The sequence below is a fragment of the Lycium barbarum genome, chromosome 5 (genome assembly GCF_019175385.1).
Source record: "Lycium barbarum isolate Lr01 chromosome 5, ASM1917538v2, whole genome shotgun sequence".
Lineage (NCBI taxonomy): Eukaryota > Viridiplantae > Streptophyta > Magnoliopsida > Solanales > Solanaceae > Lycium > Lycium barbarum.
The window spans coordinates 7654135-7671901 of record NC_083341.1 but is presented as its reverse complement, the minus strand read 5'-3'; the positions used below and the strand labels follow the sequence as shown (position 1 = coordinate 7671901).

General features: G+C 33.9%; 2 protein-coding genes across 2 annotated transcripts; one reads left to right on the top strand and one right to left on the bottom strand.

Annotated features, from left to right (window-relative positions):
- The first annotated feature begins 3729 nt into the window (after positions 1–3729).
- Positions 3730–9392, top strand: LOC132640321 (stress-response A/B barrel domain-containing protein HS1-like). The gene is made up of 2 exons (XM_060356870.1): positions 3730–3930; positions 8946–9392. Exons 1-2 carry the CDS (start codon positions 3788–3790, stop codon positions 9133–9135), a joined length of 333 nt encoding a protein of 110 aa, XP_060212853.1. The 5' UTR covers positions 3730–3787; the 3' UTR covers positions 9136–9392.
- Positions 9393–9855: 463 nt separating this feature from the next.
- LOC132640319 (dihydrolipoyl dehydrogenase 1, mitochondrial) lies at positions 9856–15172 on the bottom strand. Its single transcript, XM_060356868.1, has 2 exons — positions 14778–15172; positions 9856–11354 (listed from the first exon to the last, which is right to left on the bottom strand). Exons 1-2 carry the CDS (start codon positions 15048–15050, stop codon positions 10104–10106), a joined length of 1524 nt encoding a protein of 507 aa, XP_060212851.1. The 5' UTR covers positions 15051–15172; the 3' UTR covers positions 9856–10103.
- Between the last annotated feature and the right edge of the window lie 2595 nt (positions 15173–17767).

The window sequence follows — 17767 nt, the reverse complement described above, 5'->3', positions numbered from 1 at the left end:
CGAACTTTGATAATTTAGCCCAAGATTAACTTAAGTGAAGATTAGCACTTCTATGATGTTGTATTGCCATTGAGGGTTGTTGTAAGCATGATAACTCTTGGATTTCGACTGGAAGCTACTGTAAGAGGTAAGTATATTGTGTTCTTGCTTGTGCTTAAGGTTAATTTAAGGTTGGTTAAGTTAAATGGAAGGATTAAACATGAACTAGTATCTAGAATTAGTAATCGAAGGGAGTTGGAATTGTGGACTGATTTTCTTGATATATATGCATGTTAAAGAGATGGAATTATTGATAAATGACTTCATAATCACATTAAGAGTATTTTCAAGTTAAGATAAGAGGTTTTAAGGAGCGACAAGGGGTATACGGCTTCCAATCCGAGCTTGTCGCTCGTCGTGATGTAGTTGTGACTTGTTGGTGTTATTTGGCTTCTTGTTATAGATATGTATGTTTGCTGGACTGTCCTGATTGTTGTTGTTAGCATATGGTATTGAGAGGGATTCCTTATTATAGGGGAGATGCTGTCTAAATTTGCATAGACGAGCTATTAGCTTAGTTACAGGATAATTTCTGCCTAGAATTGATTATGAATCTCCTTATGTTATTGTATATTGAATTGAGTGGTTTGAAGGATTGCTTGAGAAGTAGTAAGGACGCAGCAAGGTTAAGGTATGTTAAGGCTAACCCTTTCTTCTTTTGGCACGACCTTTACGAAACGCAACATAAACGAACGATATCCATAACGGCTCAATTTTTAGATTTGTTTGAAGCTTATGTTCTCGACCTATTTATGATGATACTGATCTTATCTTATGTTTATTGATCCTTAGAAGTAAGTTATGTTGATAATGTTAGTTCCATAATGTTAATCGGAGGTGCAACGACTTTACGTCACTCTGATAGGTTCATGATGTTCTCCCATCATATATATGTGTGTATGTGTGTGTATATATATATACACACCATGACCACATAGGCATTATATACGCGTATATTATATTATACCTATATGGGTTATGGGAAAGGTTATGGCGTTATATACGCACTACCCCCGATCAACTGGCTATATGCTGATGACTATTCCTACAGAGGACGATATGATACGATGGGATGCCCACAGAGGCATGATGGTGTTATATACGCATATATATGTATGACCAGGCGTTATATACGCACACGTATGATATCCATGCATATCATAGCCCTCAGAGGCATTCAGATGTATAGGTTGACTCTCTCTTGTCTTATGTTACTTTTATGTCTCTAGTATGCTACTTTTCATGCCTTACATACTCGGTACTTTCTTTGTACTGACGTCCCTTTGCCTGGAGACGCTGCGTTTCATGCCCGCAGGTCCTGATATATACAGGTTGACGGTCCTCCCAGTAGATTATCCGCTCAGCAAACTGGGTGCCCGTTGCGGCCCTGCAGTTTGGGTCGTGACAGACAAAGAATAATGCAGTTGCTAACTTCAAACATTTAGATTTAAAGTTAGGCTTGGCAGGGCCTAACTTTGAGACACTTGATAATAACTCTGGCCAGTCTCATGATCATAACTGAGTGTGATTTTAGTTCCTTTTCTTGGAAGTTCATACAAGCATTGTAATCCAATTAGTATGTCATTTTGCAGGGGTGAGAATGTGAGCATAGAGAAATTTCACCAAGGTTTCACTCACGTTTTTTAGTCAAGGTTCGACAGTACAGAAGGTGTTGCAGAGTATATAGATCATCCGGCTCATGTCGAATACGCAAAATCAAGAAACCCAATCCCTAAACGTGTTGAACTTTGAAGACTGTCAAGCCTAACTTCATACCTAAATGCCTGCAGATGGAACTGTACAGACAATATGACAAATTTCAGATTCATCAACTTCAGACTCATATATCTGAAGTTGATTCTAAGGCTTCTAAACATTAAAAAAATTGTAATTTTCGACTATGTTTTAAATCCTGGCAAGAATCGTTCCCCTTTATCAAACTTTATGCGATGTGAATTCGAATTAATCGATATCCTGAACGGAATACTGAACACTAATTAGAAGACAAAAATATGGTAAGAAAGGCAAACGGTCAATTTTTTGCTAAGAAGTTGGCGGAAGGGATGGGAACCAACTTCCAACAGCCTCCTTTATGTGAGTTCTGAACTGAAATGAGGTTTTTTTTTTTTTTTTTTTTTTTTTTTTTTTAATTTTATTTTAAGTCCATGGACTTTAATTTCTAGCATATATATTAGCCAGTTAAGTTAGTTTTTCTTTTACACGTTAAAAAGGTCCATTTGAAATTAAATCCCTCATTTTGGTTCGGATGTCCCTTTATGTTGGGTAGTGAATCTAGTTACTATCACTTACTAGAAATGGGAACCTAATGCTACAAGGTATACTCCTTTTATAGTTGTCATGATTTTTTATTTTAACACTTTAACTAATACGTATTTCGATTGGACACTTCAACAGTTGACGTATCTAATTGAAACACGTCTTAATTGAAGTGTCAAAATGAATAATTGTGATGACTATATGTAGTTGCTTATGTATCTGGACTATATATGCAGTTGCTTATGTATCTGGACTATAACATTTATTATTTAATGATTGACAATATAAAAAGTTGTTATACATGAATGACTTATTTCACAAGTATTTTTTTATTTAAATAGTTTAATTCATACACGATATATTCACATAATCTTATTTCATATTCCATTCGTTCCAATTTACATGAAGGTTGACCAGTTTGAGGAGTCAAATAGTTCTTTCTTTGACTACGATTTTCTCCAACTCTTTTCATATATTGAAATTATTAATTATACGGACTTATAGTGCTTTTTATTTAGTGTTCAAATATGTAAATTTTATTAGAAAATACTCGAAGCATCTATGTTGAAATTGCAGTCAAAGAAAGAGTTGTTTGACTCCCCAAACTGGTCAACCTTCAAACAAATTGCGACGTAAGGAGCATTTTATGTAGAAAAATAACGTGTAAATTACAACATTCCCTTAGTTGTGATGAATTCTTCTATACGACCAATCAAATACTGCAGAAATTAGTTACTCCTTCTGTCTTAATTTATGTGATTTTGTTTGACTAGGCATATAATTTAAGAAGAAAAGAAAGATATTTAACAATTGTGGTTTAGAATAAATCATAAATATTTATGTGGCTAGTAAAATGAGTATTTTAAAGTTAAAATTGTTACTTCCTCTATTTTCAATTTGTTCGACTTAGTTTGACTTGACAACGAGTTTAAAAAAGTAAATAAAACTTTTGAATCTTATGGTCTTAAACTAAATATATATGTATAATATACCAGAATTTGTGTTATAAAATATGCCATGTGAGATTTTGAAATTAAAAGTTGTTAAACTAGAAAAGATGCATTTTTTTAAAAAAAAACATACTAAAAAATAAAGTAAGACACACAGATTGAAAAATATGAGATATTATATATGAAAAGTGTTTGTTTTTTTAGGTCTGACTAAAAAAAAAAAAGGAGTATGTATCACATAAATTGAGATAAGGAGGGAAAAAAAAAAGAGAGAAAAGGAGGGGGTAATTAATTACACCTGTAGAACTAGGCCAATCGAATTAAAATTGTCCTGTACAATAAGCAGATTTAAGAACAGTGTGGTCCAGAATATAATATTCATATAACCTGACCAAAAATACATTTGAGAGTGACACATGGATATTGTATTGTACATTTATATACTATGACACTAATAAAATTGCTCCTCTCATCTTGCCAATTGCTAAAACAGTGCGACTGACCAAACAATAAGAGTTGAAATGGAGGGTGCTAAAGGAGGAGTTGTAAAACACATATTGCTAGCAAAATTCAAAGATGGCATTCCATCAGACCAAATTGATCAACTGATTAAACAATATGCTAATCTTGTTAATCTCATTGAACCTATGAAGGCTTTTCATTGGTATCCCTCTTTACTTTATACAAATCTTCAATTTTTCTGTTTTGCTTATCTATGGATGATTTGTTCTTTTTATAGTTGATTTAACAACATTGGAGAAACCCCTTTTTATGTGTGGGCCTGAGTTTTAGCTTCAATGTTAATATTCTTGGTTCTTATCATTAAGAAATAAACAGAAAAACTTTGACATTCTTGGTTTTCATTAGCTTGTTATTTTGGTAACATTCAAAGATGGGATCCCACCTGACCAAATCGACCAACTGATTAAGCAATATGCTAATATTGTCAATCTTGTTGTTCTGCTCAACCCCTTTTTTCCCCCTTATCTGTGGATGATTTCTCTTTTTTCAGTTGATTTAACCACATTGGAGCAACCCCTTTTTATGTGTGTGTGAGAGGTTTAGGTTCAATGTTGACAATCTTGGTTCTTATCATTAGAAAAAAAGAACCTTTGACATTCTTGGTTTTCATTAGCTATTAGTTTGGTAAATTAAAAGGTCAATCTGATAAAAGAAAGGAATTTTCTAGATCTGTTGAACTTTGCTTTGCTTTCTTCTCTCCTCCACAAATCTTTGACATTACCATTCAACCCCTTTTCTTTTTTTCTCCCTGTTTTTTCCTTATATGTGGATGATTTGTCTCTTTTTAGTTGAGTATTGGAGCAACCCCTTTCTATTTGTGTGCCTGAGTTTTAGATTCAATGTTGACTTTCTTGGTTCTTACCATTAGAGAAATAAAAAGAAAAACTTTGACATTATCGGTTTTCATTAGCTTGTTATTTTGGTGTGTTCAAAGATGGCATTCCACCTGACCAAATAGACAAACTGATTAAGCAATATGCTAATCTTATCAATCTCATTGAACCTATGAAGGCTTTTCATTCGTACCCTGTTTACTTTATTCTCTCCTCCACAAATCTTTAACATGACTGCTCAACCCCTTTTCCTTTCTTTTTTTTCCCCCTGTTCTTTTACCTTATCTATGGATGATCTCTTTTTCTAGTTGATTTAACAACATTGGGGTAACCCCTTTTTATGTGTGTATGTGAGTTTTAGGTTCAGCGTTGACATTCTTGGTTCTTATCAGTAGAAACATAAAAAGAAAAACTTTAGCATTCTTGATTTTCATTTGCATATTAGTTTGGTAAGATACAAGGTCAATTTGATGTGTTAGTTTGGTAAGTTGAAAGGTCTATAGGAAACAGCCTCTCTATCTTCACATGGTAAGGGTAAGGCTGAATACAAGTTTGGTAAGTTCAAAGGTCAATTTGAAAGAAATTTTTTCTAGATCTATTGAATTTAGCTGATTGGGATCCAGATCAGGAAAATACTTACTCCCTCCGTCCCAATTTAAGTGTCTTAGTTTGACTAGGCACGGAGTTTAAAAAATAAAGAGCGACTTTTGAATCTTGTATAAAAATGTGTTTAATGTACTAACCCACTCACAAATGCAATGCTTTCAAGTTCAATGAAAGTAGACCAAACGTAATCCTCCCAGTTGACTAGCCCAGTATTGGAAAAGTTTGTATTGCTTCATCCTCTGGTCAAGTTGAAAAGAAAAAAATGCTGTGAGATGTCTGATCATAGTTCCTGACATTTGTCGAATACTTCGTCTCTTAAAACTATGATGGGCTGAGTTGGAGTTTATTGCAGCTTGCAAGACATTAGATCTACTCCTGACTAGTTATACAAGTTGCTGTAGCAAATGAAATCTACCCCTCCAGCTACATGTTTGGGAGAGAAACATGGATTGCAAATGGCATGGTGCAAGGCGAAGCGTGTGCAGCCTCCCCCTTCACAGTTTTGACCCTCCCTGCCTGCTCCATTTAACTTTTTTCCCTATTTACAACCAGTCGTACACATACCCTGCCTGCCCCAACCTCTTAACTTTTTCTCAGATTTCCTTTTTTCTTAGTCTTTTTCGTTCATCTAATCAAGATTTCTGCCCCTTCACCACATTTTTTTCATGTTGCAGAGGCAAAACATATTTGTCATTTTTAGCTTCATTGAGTAGAAAATATGAGACCTGGTCTTATTCTGCTCTATAGTTTCCAGTATTTATTTCTATGGCGATTTTTCTTTAATTGGTTCACAAAATCTTAAGTTTACACCTATTTGTACATTCCTTTGGAAGTATAAAAATTGCAATGGAAACAACAAAAAGTTAGGTGAATATCGTACTATCGAGTTTAGAGTTGTATCTTTGGACAATGGCCTTTCTACTAGTTATGGAAATTAGAAGAGCTGCCCGATATAATTAGCTTGATTATAATTAAATATTTTGGTACTAGGGGCAACTAGTAAAGATTTGGGCTTCACTGATATAATTTGGGGTGATAACTTAATTTTGATGTCAGATTCCCATTCTCAATGCAAGAAAGCAGTCTAGTTATAAGGATATGCAGGCCTACTTGCTGCATTTGAATTAATGAGCGATATGGTAATCCTCACTTTGCAAGGGAGTTATGCCGCTAAAATTCACAGTGAAAGAATGCTATAGACAACTTTGCTCACAAAGTCAAGAACCTGATAGATGGCCATGGAAGCTAGTATGGAAGACCAATTTGCCTATGAGGATCAAATGCTTCAGTTGGATTACACTAAACAATGCTTGTCTTACTCTAGACAATCTAAATAAGAGAGGATTAGATTTGGACAACACCAGATGCTTTTTTTGCAACACATCTCCAGAGACAGTCAACCACCTTTTTCTTCAATGCCCAGTAGCATATGACTCTGGAACATGTTCTTGTGTTTTTTTCAGTTTAAGTTGGGTGATGCCGCAAAGATTAAGGGAAGCTCAAATTTCTTGGAGTCTTCAGGTAGTTGATAAGACCATCAGAAATATTATTCCTACTGCAATTTTTTGGTGTATTTGGATTGAGAGGAATAGAAGATGTTTTGATGGTTCCTCAACTCCCACTCTCATTCATGCACTTAAAGCCAAATGTCTAGTAAACCTTTATTGCTGGACAATGTTGTCCCCAGTAACTAGTACTGATCAGTTTTTGGATTTTATTAGCACCCTAGTTTTAGAGGGAGCCAATGTATAGGGGCTTATAATTCTCTTCATCAAAAAAAAAAAAAAAAAAAAAAGGATGATGCTTCCCCATCTATCGTATCTGCTCTGCTTTGTCCTAGAAGCTACTATTTCTGCCTCTCTAGGGATGAGAGTTAGCTCATGATTGGCATATGGATCTCTCTATGTGTGCGAGCTAACACTCATGCAGCGGTAAGGACCCGCAACTCTGGAAGGGGCCACCAACCGCCCTTTATGGTTTATCCAAGAAGAATCGCACTTACAAACTCTTAACTTGAATAGATTGCCCTGTTGAATCAAACTCAAATTATAATTGATATTGTTATATGCTTAATGGAAAGGAATGTGGAACAGAGGCGGAGCCAGGATTTGAGGTCTGGGGTTAGGAATTTAAGACAAGACAACGACCTCAAGCTAATATATAACAACCAAGGGCGTGTCAATAAAATTAATGGCCTAAAGCTAAACTTTAATCCGAGACCTTAAATATATACACATACATAAAAAAAAAAAAAATCTAGTCTTGTCTTTTTTTTTTTTTTTAATAATTGTTGCATGTACTTCACATAGTAACATTATTATTAATATTTATAATAGTGAAGATTAATTCAAGTTAATAAGATGTTAGTCATGTGTTTTAAATACATTACCTTAGATGTCGTTGTAAAAACTTTATTTAATAATATGAAGATTTTGAGTAATTTAGTTCAAAGTTCTAAATATTTCTCTTAAAAAGTAGATAGTTTTTTCCCTTCTTTTATTATATAAATTTTGTAATTCTTTTTACAATCTTTAATATTGTCTAAGAAAAAATAAAATCATAAAATTCATCCGTAAAAATTTCGGGGCCTCAAAAGTTTGGGGGGCTAAAGCTAAGGTTTTACTAGCTTCACCCTTGAGTCACCCCTAATAACAACCATCAAACTAACAAACAACTATCAGTACTTAATATATTTTGAAAATCTAATTTTGGGTTTGGCTTTATGAAAGAAAACGATCCCAACATTACCATTCTCAAAAAAAATAAAAAAAAAAAAAAAAAAAAAAAAAAAAGAGAAAACGATGAAAAAGAATAGTAGCAGCAAGTATCAGGAGAATTCAGTTTGCTTTTTGCTTATTGATTTGTCAATTTTATATTTTGTTTTTAAAATATAAATAGTTAAAAGAAATTCTGTATAATATTCTATATGATAGCAAAAAGGGAAAAAGTTACCCCCAAAGAACTGCACGAGTTCAATTTATACGTTCTTCTAATTTTAAAAAGTGAATTAAAAGAGAATTTTGCTTATTATAACAAAAAAGAAAAGAAAAGAAAGGGAAATAACATAGGCACAGGTGGGGTTTCGAACCCACATCTCTGGAAAGAGAGAACCTCTCTAGCCTCTGCATTACCACTGAACCGTCCTCTTATTTGTATATGTGGGTTCGCGAGTAAATAATATCTACATTTATTGTTTTTCGATAGTAAAAATATAGGGTCTACTGGGTTCACCCGAACCCCCCTCTAACACTGTAGTTCTACCCCTGATGTGGAAGTATTCCCTCCGTCCCAATTTATGTGACACTCTTTCCTTTTTATTTTGTACCAAAAAGAATGACATTTTTCTATATTTTAGTAACAATTTAACTTTAAAATACCCAATTTATTGCCACACAAATATCTATGGCTCGTTTTTTACCGCAGGTTTGAAAAGTCTTCCTATCTTTCTTAAACTATGTGCCTAGTCAAACACCGTCACATAATTGGGACGGATGGGAGTAGGTCTTTCTTTTGTTGGCAATGCCTCAAGGCTTTATATTTAGGAACTTGGGGAAAAAAGGAGATTGTGAGGAATTAGAATGCTCTAAACTCAGTGAGTGGGATTTTACTTGATAACGACTCCTGCCAGTTGTCATGATCTAAACTGAGTGGGATTTTACTTCTTTCTCTTGGAAGTTCATACCTGTATTGATGTGTAATTTGTATGTCATTATTGCAGGGGTGAGAATGTGAGCATAGAGAACTACCACCAAGGTTTCACTCACGTTTTTGAGTCAACCTTCGACAGTACAGAAGGTGTTGCAGAGTATATAGACCATCCAGCTCATGTTGAATATGCAAACACATTGATTCCTCAGCTTGAGAAAGTCCTCGTCATCGACTACAAACCAGAGAAACTCAGTCCCTAAACTGGGTTCACAAATGGATGCACAAGTTTTTACTTTTCTGTAGTGAAATCCAATAAGAATGACAAACTTTTCTAAAGGGTGGATCTCTTGTTTGTTTGAAACTATTGTATCGCTTGATAGCCGCTAATGCGAGTAACTTATGGTCAGGTTGAAATGTTATCACAGTTTCAAGGGAGAACGGTCTTCTTTCTTCCTCTTTCCAGGGGAAATGAATGATGAACAGCGTAAGTGCATTAATAAACTCAGATTAGTATTTCCATTACCTCCTTTTTACATAGAAGTGAGCAAATTCATCGTTCATTTTGCATTCATTTATTGGTCATCATGACCTTTACTATTATTTATAAACTGAAATACCTGAGATGTATAGTTATTCACTTTGTGCAGTCATAGGTGAACAACAACAACAACAACAAACCCAGTGTAATCCCACAAGTGGCCTCAATCCCTAAGCCTTCAATATCCCTTGTATTATTCTCCATCTTCTCTAAAATGGCACCTCCATCAAATGCAAAAGTCTTCGAAAGCTTGTACAAAGAGTAATTACACAACTTGGGACAATTAACCAGAATCCCCTGGATATTTAGTAATGAAAACACTTCCCGTAACAACATTACCGAGCCTGTTTTATCAAGTTAAATATCTTCCACTCAAAAGCACCATTAAAATGGACGAAAAAGGTAAGTATCATAAATTTCAGCAAACCCAAATCCTTAAAGCTGATCAAATCTCAATGTAACTCAAATTAATGGCATTTAAACTCGACATGCAGCTCGTATCTTTATTACAGAAATGAATATGCAGAAAAAGCATTAACTTTGAGGTAGTTTTGAGTACCAAAGTAAGATAAGAGGGGAGAGGAAACTTCTGTTCAAGTTTTGCTTAGTGATGATGTGGCAATTAGAAAATATGCTCCAAGTATTCAAGATACTCGAAGGAAAAACAAAAGCAATGATATGACAGTATTTCTACATGTGAATGGGCTTGTCATAAGTGGCCATGGCTGCTTCTTTCAGAGCCTCGCTCATTGTTGGATGTGCATGGCATGTACGAGCAATGTCCTCACTTGATGCTCCATAATGCAAAGCCAGAACGGCCTCGTGAATAAGCTCACCTGCATTGGGTGACATAATATGGACGCCCAAGATTTTGTCAGTCTCCTTCTCAGCAAGTATCTTTACAATTCCTTCAGCATCATCAATTGCCTTCGCCCTACTGTTTGCAAGGAAAGGAAATTTGCCTACGCGATAATCAACTCCAAGTTCCTTAACCTGTTCTTCAGTTTTCCCAACAGAAGCCACCTCTGGGTGTGTGTAACAAACACCAGGAACCAAATCATAGTCCACGTGGCCCTCCTTGCCTGCAATGAATTCCACGCAAGCAACACCATCCTCCTCTGCCTTGTGAGCCAGCATTGGGCCAGGAATGACATCACCGATTGCATATACCCCGGGGACATTACTGGCAAATCGTTCATTGACCAAGATTCTACCAGCCTTGTCAGTTTCAACACCTATCTTGTCCAATCCAAGCCCTGAAGTAAATGGAACCCTACCAGCAGAAACCAGAACAACATCAGCCTCAAGAGTAGTTTGTTCACCACCAGCTGCAGGTTCAAGGGTCAACTTCACACCATCGCCAACAGTCTCAACTGACACCACCTTAGTACTAAGCTTGAACTTCATTTTTTGCTTCTCAAGAGAACGTTGGAATTGCTTGCGAACTTCACCATCCATGGATGGAACAATACCGGGCCCAAATTCAACAACAGTAACCTCTGAGCCAAGACGGCCCCAGACAGATCCCATTTCGAGGCCTATGTAGCCAGCACCAATAACAACCAGCCTTTTTGGAATTTCGGTCAAAGCTAAAGCTCCAGTAGATGATACAATTCTCTTCTCATCGATGGTTAACCCAGGTAGACTTTTTACATCAGAACCAGTCGCAATTATAATATTCTTCCCCTTAACAACAGTATTACCACCTTCCACAGTGTCAACAGAAACTTCAGAAGGAGAAAGGAATTTACCATAGCCCTTAACATAGTTCACTTTGTTCTTTTTAAATAGACCCTCAATGCCTCGTGTTAAGCCAGCCACAGCTTTATCTTTTTGGGCCATCATGGCAGGAAGATCTACCTCAACAGAAGAGAACTTCACACCATGGTTAGCAAATGCATGTTGAGCTTCATGGTACATGTGGGAGGAGTGAAGAAGTGCCTACGCATGAAAAGCAGAAAGAGTAAAGATGAAGAATTAGACCTCAAAAGTTGACTACAAAGCTCCAAGAAGTCATCGACAAGAAAGACAGGCATAAACCTGTGCACTACTCGGCCTAGTACAATTTTACAGTACCAGTGTTAATTTTAGTACAGAAGAATGAACTTAAGTGCATGATTTCACATAAACAGAATGCCAATTAGCAAACTACTAGAGCAGAACTCTATAGTTAAGGGCTATTGCAAGATACGTGGAGGTCATAAGATAAATATGCACCCTATGGACACCAGCGGGTAAGCTAGGCAGTAGGTTAGATATGGTACCAATCAAAATGGCCTCTCAGGGAAGTTACGTCTTTGGATTCACAACCGGAGAACCCTCAGGCATGTCATGCTGTAAGGGCATCAAAGACACGCTTTAAGGGCGTCAAAGAAACTGAGTTATCCATATGGGGAAAGTTGGGCATATATACTTCAGTGCAAAATATCACGTGAGATATATATCTTACTAAGCCACACAACCATGAGAAAAAGTATTTAACCTTCAAAACTTTTGACAAACAAATAGAAGAAAGGAAAGCAACAAAACAATTACAAGAAAAAACTTTCACAAAGATTAAAATCTATATCAAGATAATATGCCTCATTTATGGCAATTTGAGATATCCAGAACTTTTGTTCTTTAACTAACTTTGGTGAAACTATTGAAAGGAGAACTGAACATTTTGAAGTTATATTCAGAAAAGGGATAAAAAAAATATAAAAAATAAAAAATAAAAAATAAAAACCAAAAATAGAAAAAAAAGGTTCCTATAATTGTATACGTGAGATACAAGTCAACTCGTCAATTGGAAATCACAATTTCCGAGCCCCTTCCAGTAATTTCCCACAACTGACTTCTGCTTCTAGTAGCATACTCAAAAGAACATATCACTCTCATCAACTAAAATAATGTTACTGTTGATTATGCCAGGTATCTTTACTTCTATATGTAAGTCCACAAATTAACTCATCAATTGGAAATTAGAATGTCTAAAATCCACTTCGAGTAGTTTCATACAGCTCAATTTAGGTCTGTACTTCTATTTTACTTCTTTGAGAAAGCACTTCTATTTTATTTTATTTCACTGTGGATAAAGCTCAATTACTTTGGATAAAGCACAATTCTAGTTCAAGTAGAAAGAAATCATATTTAGTACTGAAAAGAACATATCATTCATTATGCAGCATATGTCTGCTATCAACATCTGCAGAGATAACTGCCATTTCCTTTACCTTTTATCAACCAAAAAATATATAATCAAGATCGCACACTCCTTATTTTTCCTGTTTCTGCAGGGATGGCTTTGATACTTGATTAAAAAGTTAAGTTTGCCTCTGTTGGAGCTAAAGAAAGGGAAAAAATGTATTCCATCATTCCACTTCATAGGAAGACCAATTTGGGATGCTTTCAAAAACAGAAATTATAAAAATGGTACTTTAAAGATTGTATAATGTTTAGCGGACTATAGGACTTTTGGTTCACGAACATGTTATACTAAGATTATAATGCAGGGATTGCAACTTGATGACTACTCAACATTTTTTAACAATTATAAAATTATACGAAACAAATTAGAGATAACAAGAGATGAATAACTCAACAAGATTTTAGCGTGCAATCTGGTTCAAAAAAATAAGATATCGTTGGCATATAATTTTTTTAGTGCAAAGTTTATTAATTCATGGATTAAACATAAGAACCAAAGAATTTAGTATTGATGCAGAATTTAACACTCATTATTCCTTAAAAATTGCCAAAAGGTGCATTCTTCTACTAACTAGATCCCTCTCCAGAATTTCAAAGCAGCTTCAGAGTCTTTTACAGAAATGAGTTGCTAAATCATTAGTGTGTGTTTGGTATGACAAAAGTCACTTTTCAAGAATTCCATCTCCTGGTATTTGGTTACCCAAAAACAGGAATACATTTCCATCAAAAGGTGGAAATGAACCTCATTCATAGGCGGGAGTCATTTTCCTTGTCACGGTCTTGATTTTTAACTTCATACTACTTACTCCAACTAATACTTAGACGTTATCATTAATCTTCAATATTAAAAAAATTCATCATAACACTCTCAAATTTGCTAATATTGTATTAATCTGTAGTGAACATTTTTTCAGAAAATAATTTCACTCACTAACTGAATGGAAAAACATTTATATGAAAACATTTGATTTAATGGTCAAAAACACACCCAAACTATTACTTTATCGCGAGTTTCATACCTCAACTAACCATTGTTCCCTTTACCTACTTAAACTATCACTCCTTCACATAAAAACACACCTCAATGCTGAGTTGGCCAAATATTTAAAAGCAATCGACAACAGGCGCATGAATGCTAACTCAGCATCAAGATGTATTTTAATACAAAAAGAGTGATAATTTAGGTAAGGAAAAATGGAACAATGGTTAGTTGAGGTATGAAACTCACGAAAAAGGTAATAGTTTAGGTGTGTTTTTCACCATTAACTCAAACCATTTTACCTGGAAGATGATTTCCATCACACGAAACACAAAATTTTCAATTTGCTCCCAGAGCAGGAACATTTGCTGTCGATTTATTTTATCCCTAAAAAATCAAACTAATACTCCGTCTGTTTCAATTATGTGAACCTATTACTATTTGGGGAGTCTACGAGATGGTTCTTTGACCGCATTTTCCTTACATTTTTTTCTAAATTATTTGAATTATAAATTATCATGACTTATAGTACTTTTTATGTAGTTTCTAAATATATAAATTTTATTTTTACAAACTTGAAAAATGTATGTCAAAATTTACGGTCAAAGTTATAAAGTTTTACCCTCGTGCCCCGAAAAGGTTCACATAAATTGAAACGGAGGGAGTATATGACAACAGTCTGAAATCAAAATCACAATAACAATATACCCAGTGTAATCCCACAAGTGGGTTCTATGGAGGGTTCTATGGAGGGTAGAATGTAGACAGACCTTAACCCTACCTTTTTGAGGCATAACCCTACCTTTTTGAGGCAGACAGGTTGTTTCCCATAGACCTTCGGACACAAGATTATAAGAAAAAAGACAGCAAAATAGCAAGATACAAAATAAATGCAGCAAAAAAGATGACGCTAGCAACCCCCACCCCACCCCCCACCTTTCCATGCAGGGTGCAACAATGGTCAGCTACCATAATCCTCGACTTCCATACCTTCCTATCTAAGGTTATGTTCCCAGTCAGCTGAAATCAAAATCACAAGTTAACAAAATGAATACCGTGACTAACATTTTCCTTTACAGAATACTCTTAATCGACACCATTCTCTTCACATTAACTAAACAAATAAAACCAAAATATGAATCTCCCACACATATGACATAATAAACAGAATTCCAATAGATCTAAGACCAAATTACCTTAGAAGGAATACAACCAACATTGAGACAAGTACCACCTAACGCACCACGTTTCTCAATACACGTAGTTTTAAGACCTAACTGTGCAGCTTTAATCGCCGCCACATAACCACCAGGTCCACCACCAATAACAACGACGTCATTCTCATCGGATCCACCTGAAGCGAAACCTCTGTTAAGAGAAAATGAGTATTTAGATGTGTTGTATAGATATCTTGATGATGATGATAATATTGTTGTGGACTTTCTTCTAGCTAAGCTCCCTATCGCCATTTTTTTTCAGGCTTGAAATTTCTTGGTCTATAAAATTGCTTTGTTGTTGTAGAATATATGAATGCATTGTGGCGGACCAGTTTCTTTTAAAAAGAAAAAATGGGTCATTTGCACTTTTGTCCCTATTTTGTGCTGGTTTAAAAATAACTTTCTTTAGGCCGTATGTTTATATTCTGTATTCCCTTCGATTTATAATAAGTGATTTTTTATAATTAATACACACCCTTTAAGAAATTATTCACTTTTAAAAAATTAGATGTGTTTTTGCTAACTTACTTCTAATTAAATTGTGCTTACATAATTAAATGTCTAGAAAAAAAAACGTAGTTAATGAATCTTGATTGTTTAAATAAGAGCAATTTTGGAAGAATCTGCTCAAAGTATACTTAAAATCCTGAAGCAACACTTATTTTTAAAAAAAGTTATAAAGCCTAAAAAAAATCACTTATTATGAAATGAAGGGAATATCATAATATCCTACAAGTTACGACTTTGATCCTTAGGGTCTGTTTGGAAAAACATATGAGAATTGAATTTGAGTGTAATTAGGTATAACTATATAGTTTGATATGTTTGTTTGGTCCGAGTAGTTACTTGATTGGTAGGAAATTGAGCATAATGATGATGGGTTATTACACTATCTAATTCTCAAGTTGCGTGCAATTACATGTAATTACAGTGTAACTTTTTTTATTTTTTATTTTCGTTTTAATTTTATTTTAATTTCTTTTCTTTTTAATTTTTAAAATATCTTTTCTTTTTATATTATTTACCATGTTTCTCAATGCAGGTAGTTTTAAAACCAAGCTGTGTAGCTTTAATCGCCGCCATATAGCCGCCAGGTCCACCACCAATAACAACAACGTCGTTTTCATCAGATTCACCCGAAGCGAAAACTCTGTTGAGAAAAAATGATGAATATTTAGGGCCTGTTTGGAAAGTCACCCAGGTAATTGGAATTGGATGTAATCGAGTGTTATTACACAGTTTAGCCTATTTGTTTGGTCAAGTAATTACACAGTTAGGTGGGAATTGGTGTAATTGACAGGATGTAATTACGTTCTTCAATTCTCAAGGGGGCTGAAAATTGAGTGTAATTACACCCTATAATTACAGGGTTACTTTTTAGTTTGTTTATTTTTTTCCTTTAATTTATTTCTTATTTCTATTATTTTTATTTTTTTGATTTTTAATATTTTTTATTTCTATTATTTTTATTTCTTTTTTATTTTTACTTTTTTAATTATTTTTATTGTTTAAAATGTATTTTTCTCTTTATATTATTTATTTTTCATTTTCTTTCTTCTCGTTCCCAACCTTTACTTCTTGTGGTTCCATGTAATTGCTCGTATTTTTCTATTTTATTCATTTAACATAACCGTGTTATTATTCTAATATTTAAAACTACACCTCTTAATATTGAAATGAATGAGTAATTAACAAACTTGACATATAACGAGTGATGTTATTAAAGTAGAATTTCATTGTGAATGAGGTTATAGACTTATATTTTTCCTTTCTTTTGAATTATTTACTTAAGTTACGTTGGAACTTACTTATGTAATGCTGAAATTTGACATAAGAGTATTATGTTAAAACTTTTTCTTTTGGATTCTGAATTCAGGTTATATTTCCAATTTTAAGTTATTTTCTTTCACATTGCATGTTATTTATTTTTCACTTACATTTGATGGATTTTTTGTGTCAAACATTTGAATAATGTTATGGCATTATATTTATTAATATTATTTTTTTGTCAAACATCTAATGCATGACGTTCTTACAAAAAAGGTCTTCTTTTAAGTTTTATAATTAATTAAAATTAAATATCAATTTGAAAAATATATATCAATTATTTTTTTATAATATTAGTTACAAATATATGATTATTAATTAATATATTTTCAAGAAACAACATGTTATTAAATAACTAATTTAATATCATTTATAAAGGCAATATTTTTTAAATATTAATTTTTAAATTTTTTATAATTAAATTTTATTTTTAAATTAAACTGACTGTGTAATTACACTTGTGCAACCAAACAGCACGCTTGTAATTACACTGTAATTACGTTATGACAAACAAACAGGTCGTTGTAATTACACTATTCTGTAATTACTAGGCTGTGTAATTACTACCCTAGTAATTACACCAATTCCAATTACCAGGTGGCTTTCCAAACAGGCCCTTAGATGTGTTGTAGTAGAGGCGAATCCAGGTAAAAAAAAAAAAAAAAGCAAAAGTACATTTTGTAGGGTTTAATTTCACAACCTCAAGAGATTAAACTCAATGCTTAACCAGTACTCCACTTGATCTAATTTGATCATATATTCGTTCAGTAAATATTAGATACTCTCTCTGTTTTAATTTATGTGAACTTATTAATATTTGGAGAGTCTACGAGCTGATTCTTTGACCGCAATTTCAGTTTTTCTAATTATTTGAATTATAATATATCATGACTTATAGTACTTTTTATGTAGTTTCTAAATATATACTAAATTTTATTCTTACAAACTTGAAATATCTATGTCAAAATTTAAGGTCAAAGTTATAAAGTTTGACCCTCGTATTCCAAAAAAGTTCACATAAATTCAAACGAAGAGAGTATATTTTAAGGATTATATACATAATATATCGAATTTAGTCGAGTAACCATGTGTTCACGTGACCCTTTTTAATGAGTAAATTCACCCCTGGACTTGTAGAGATA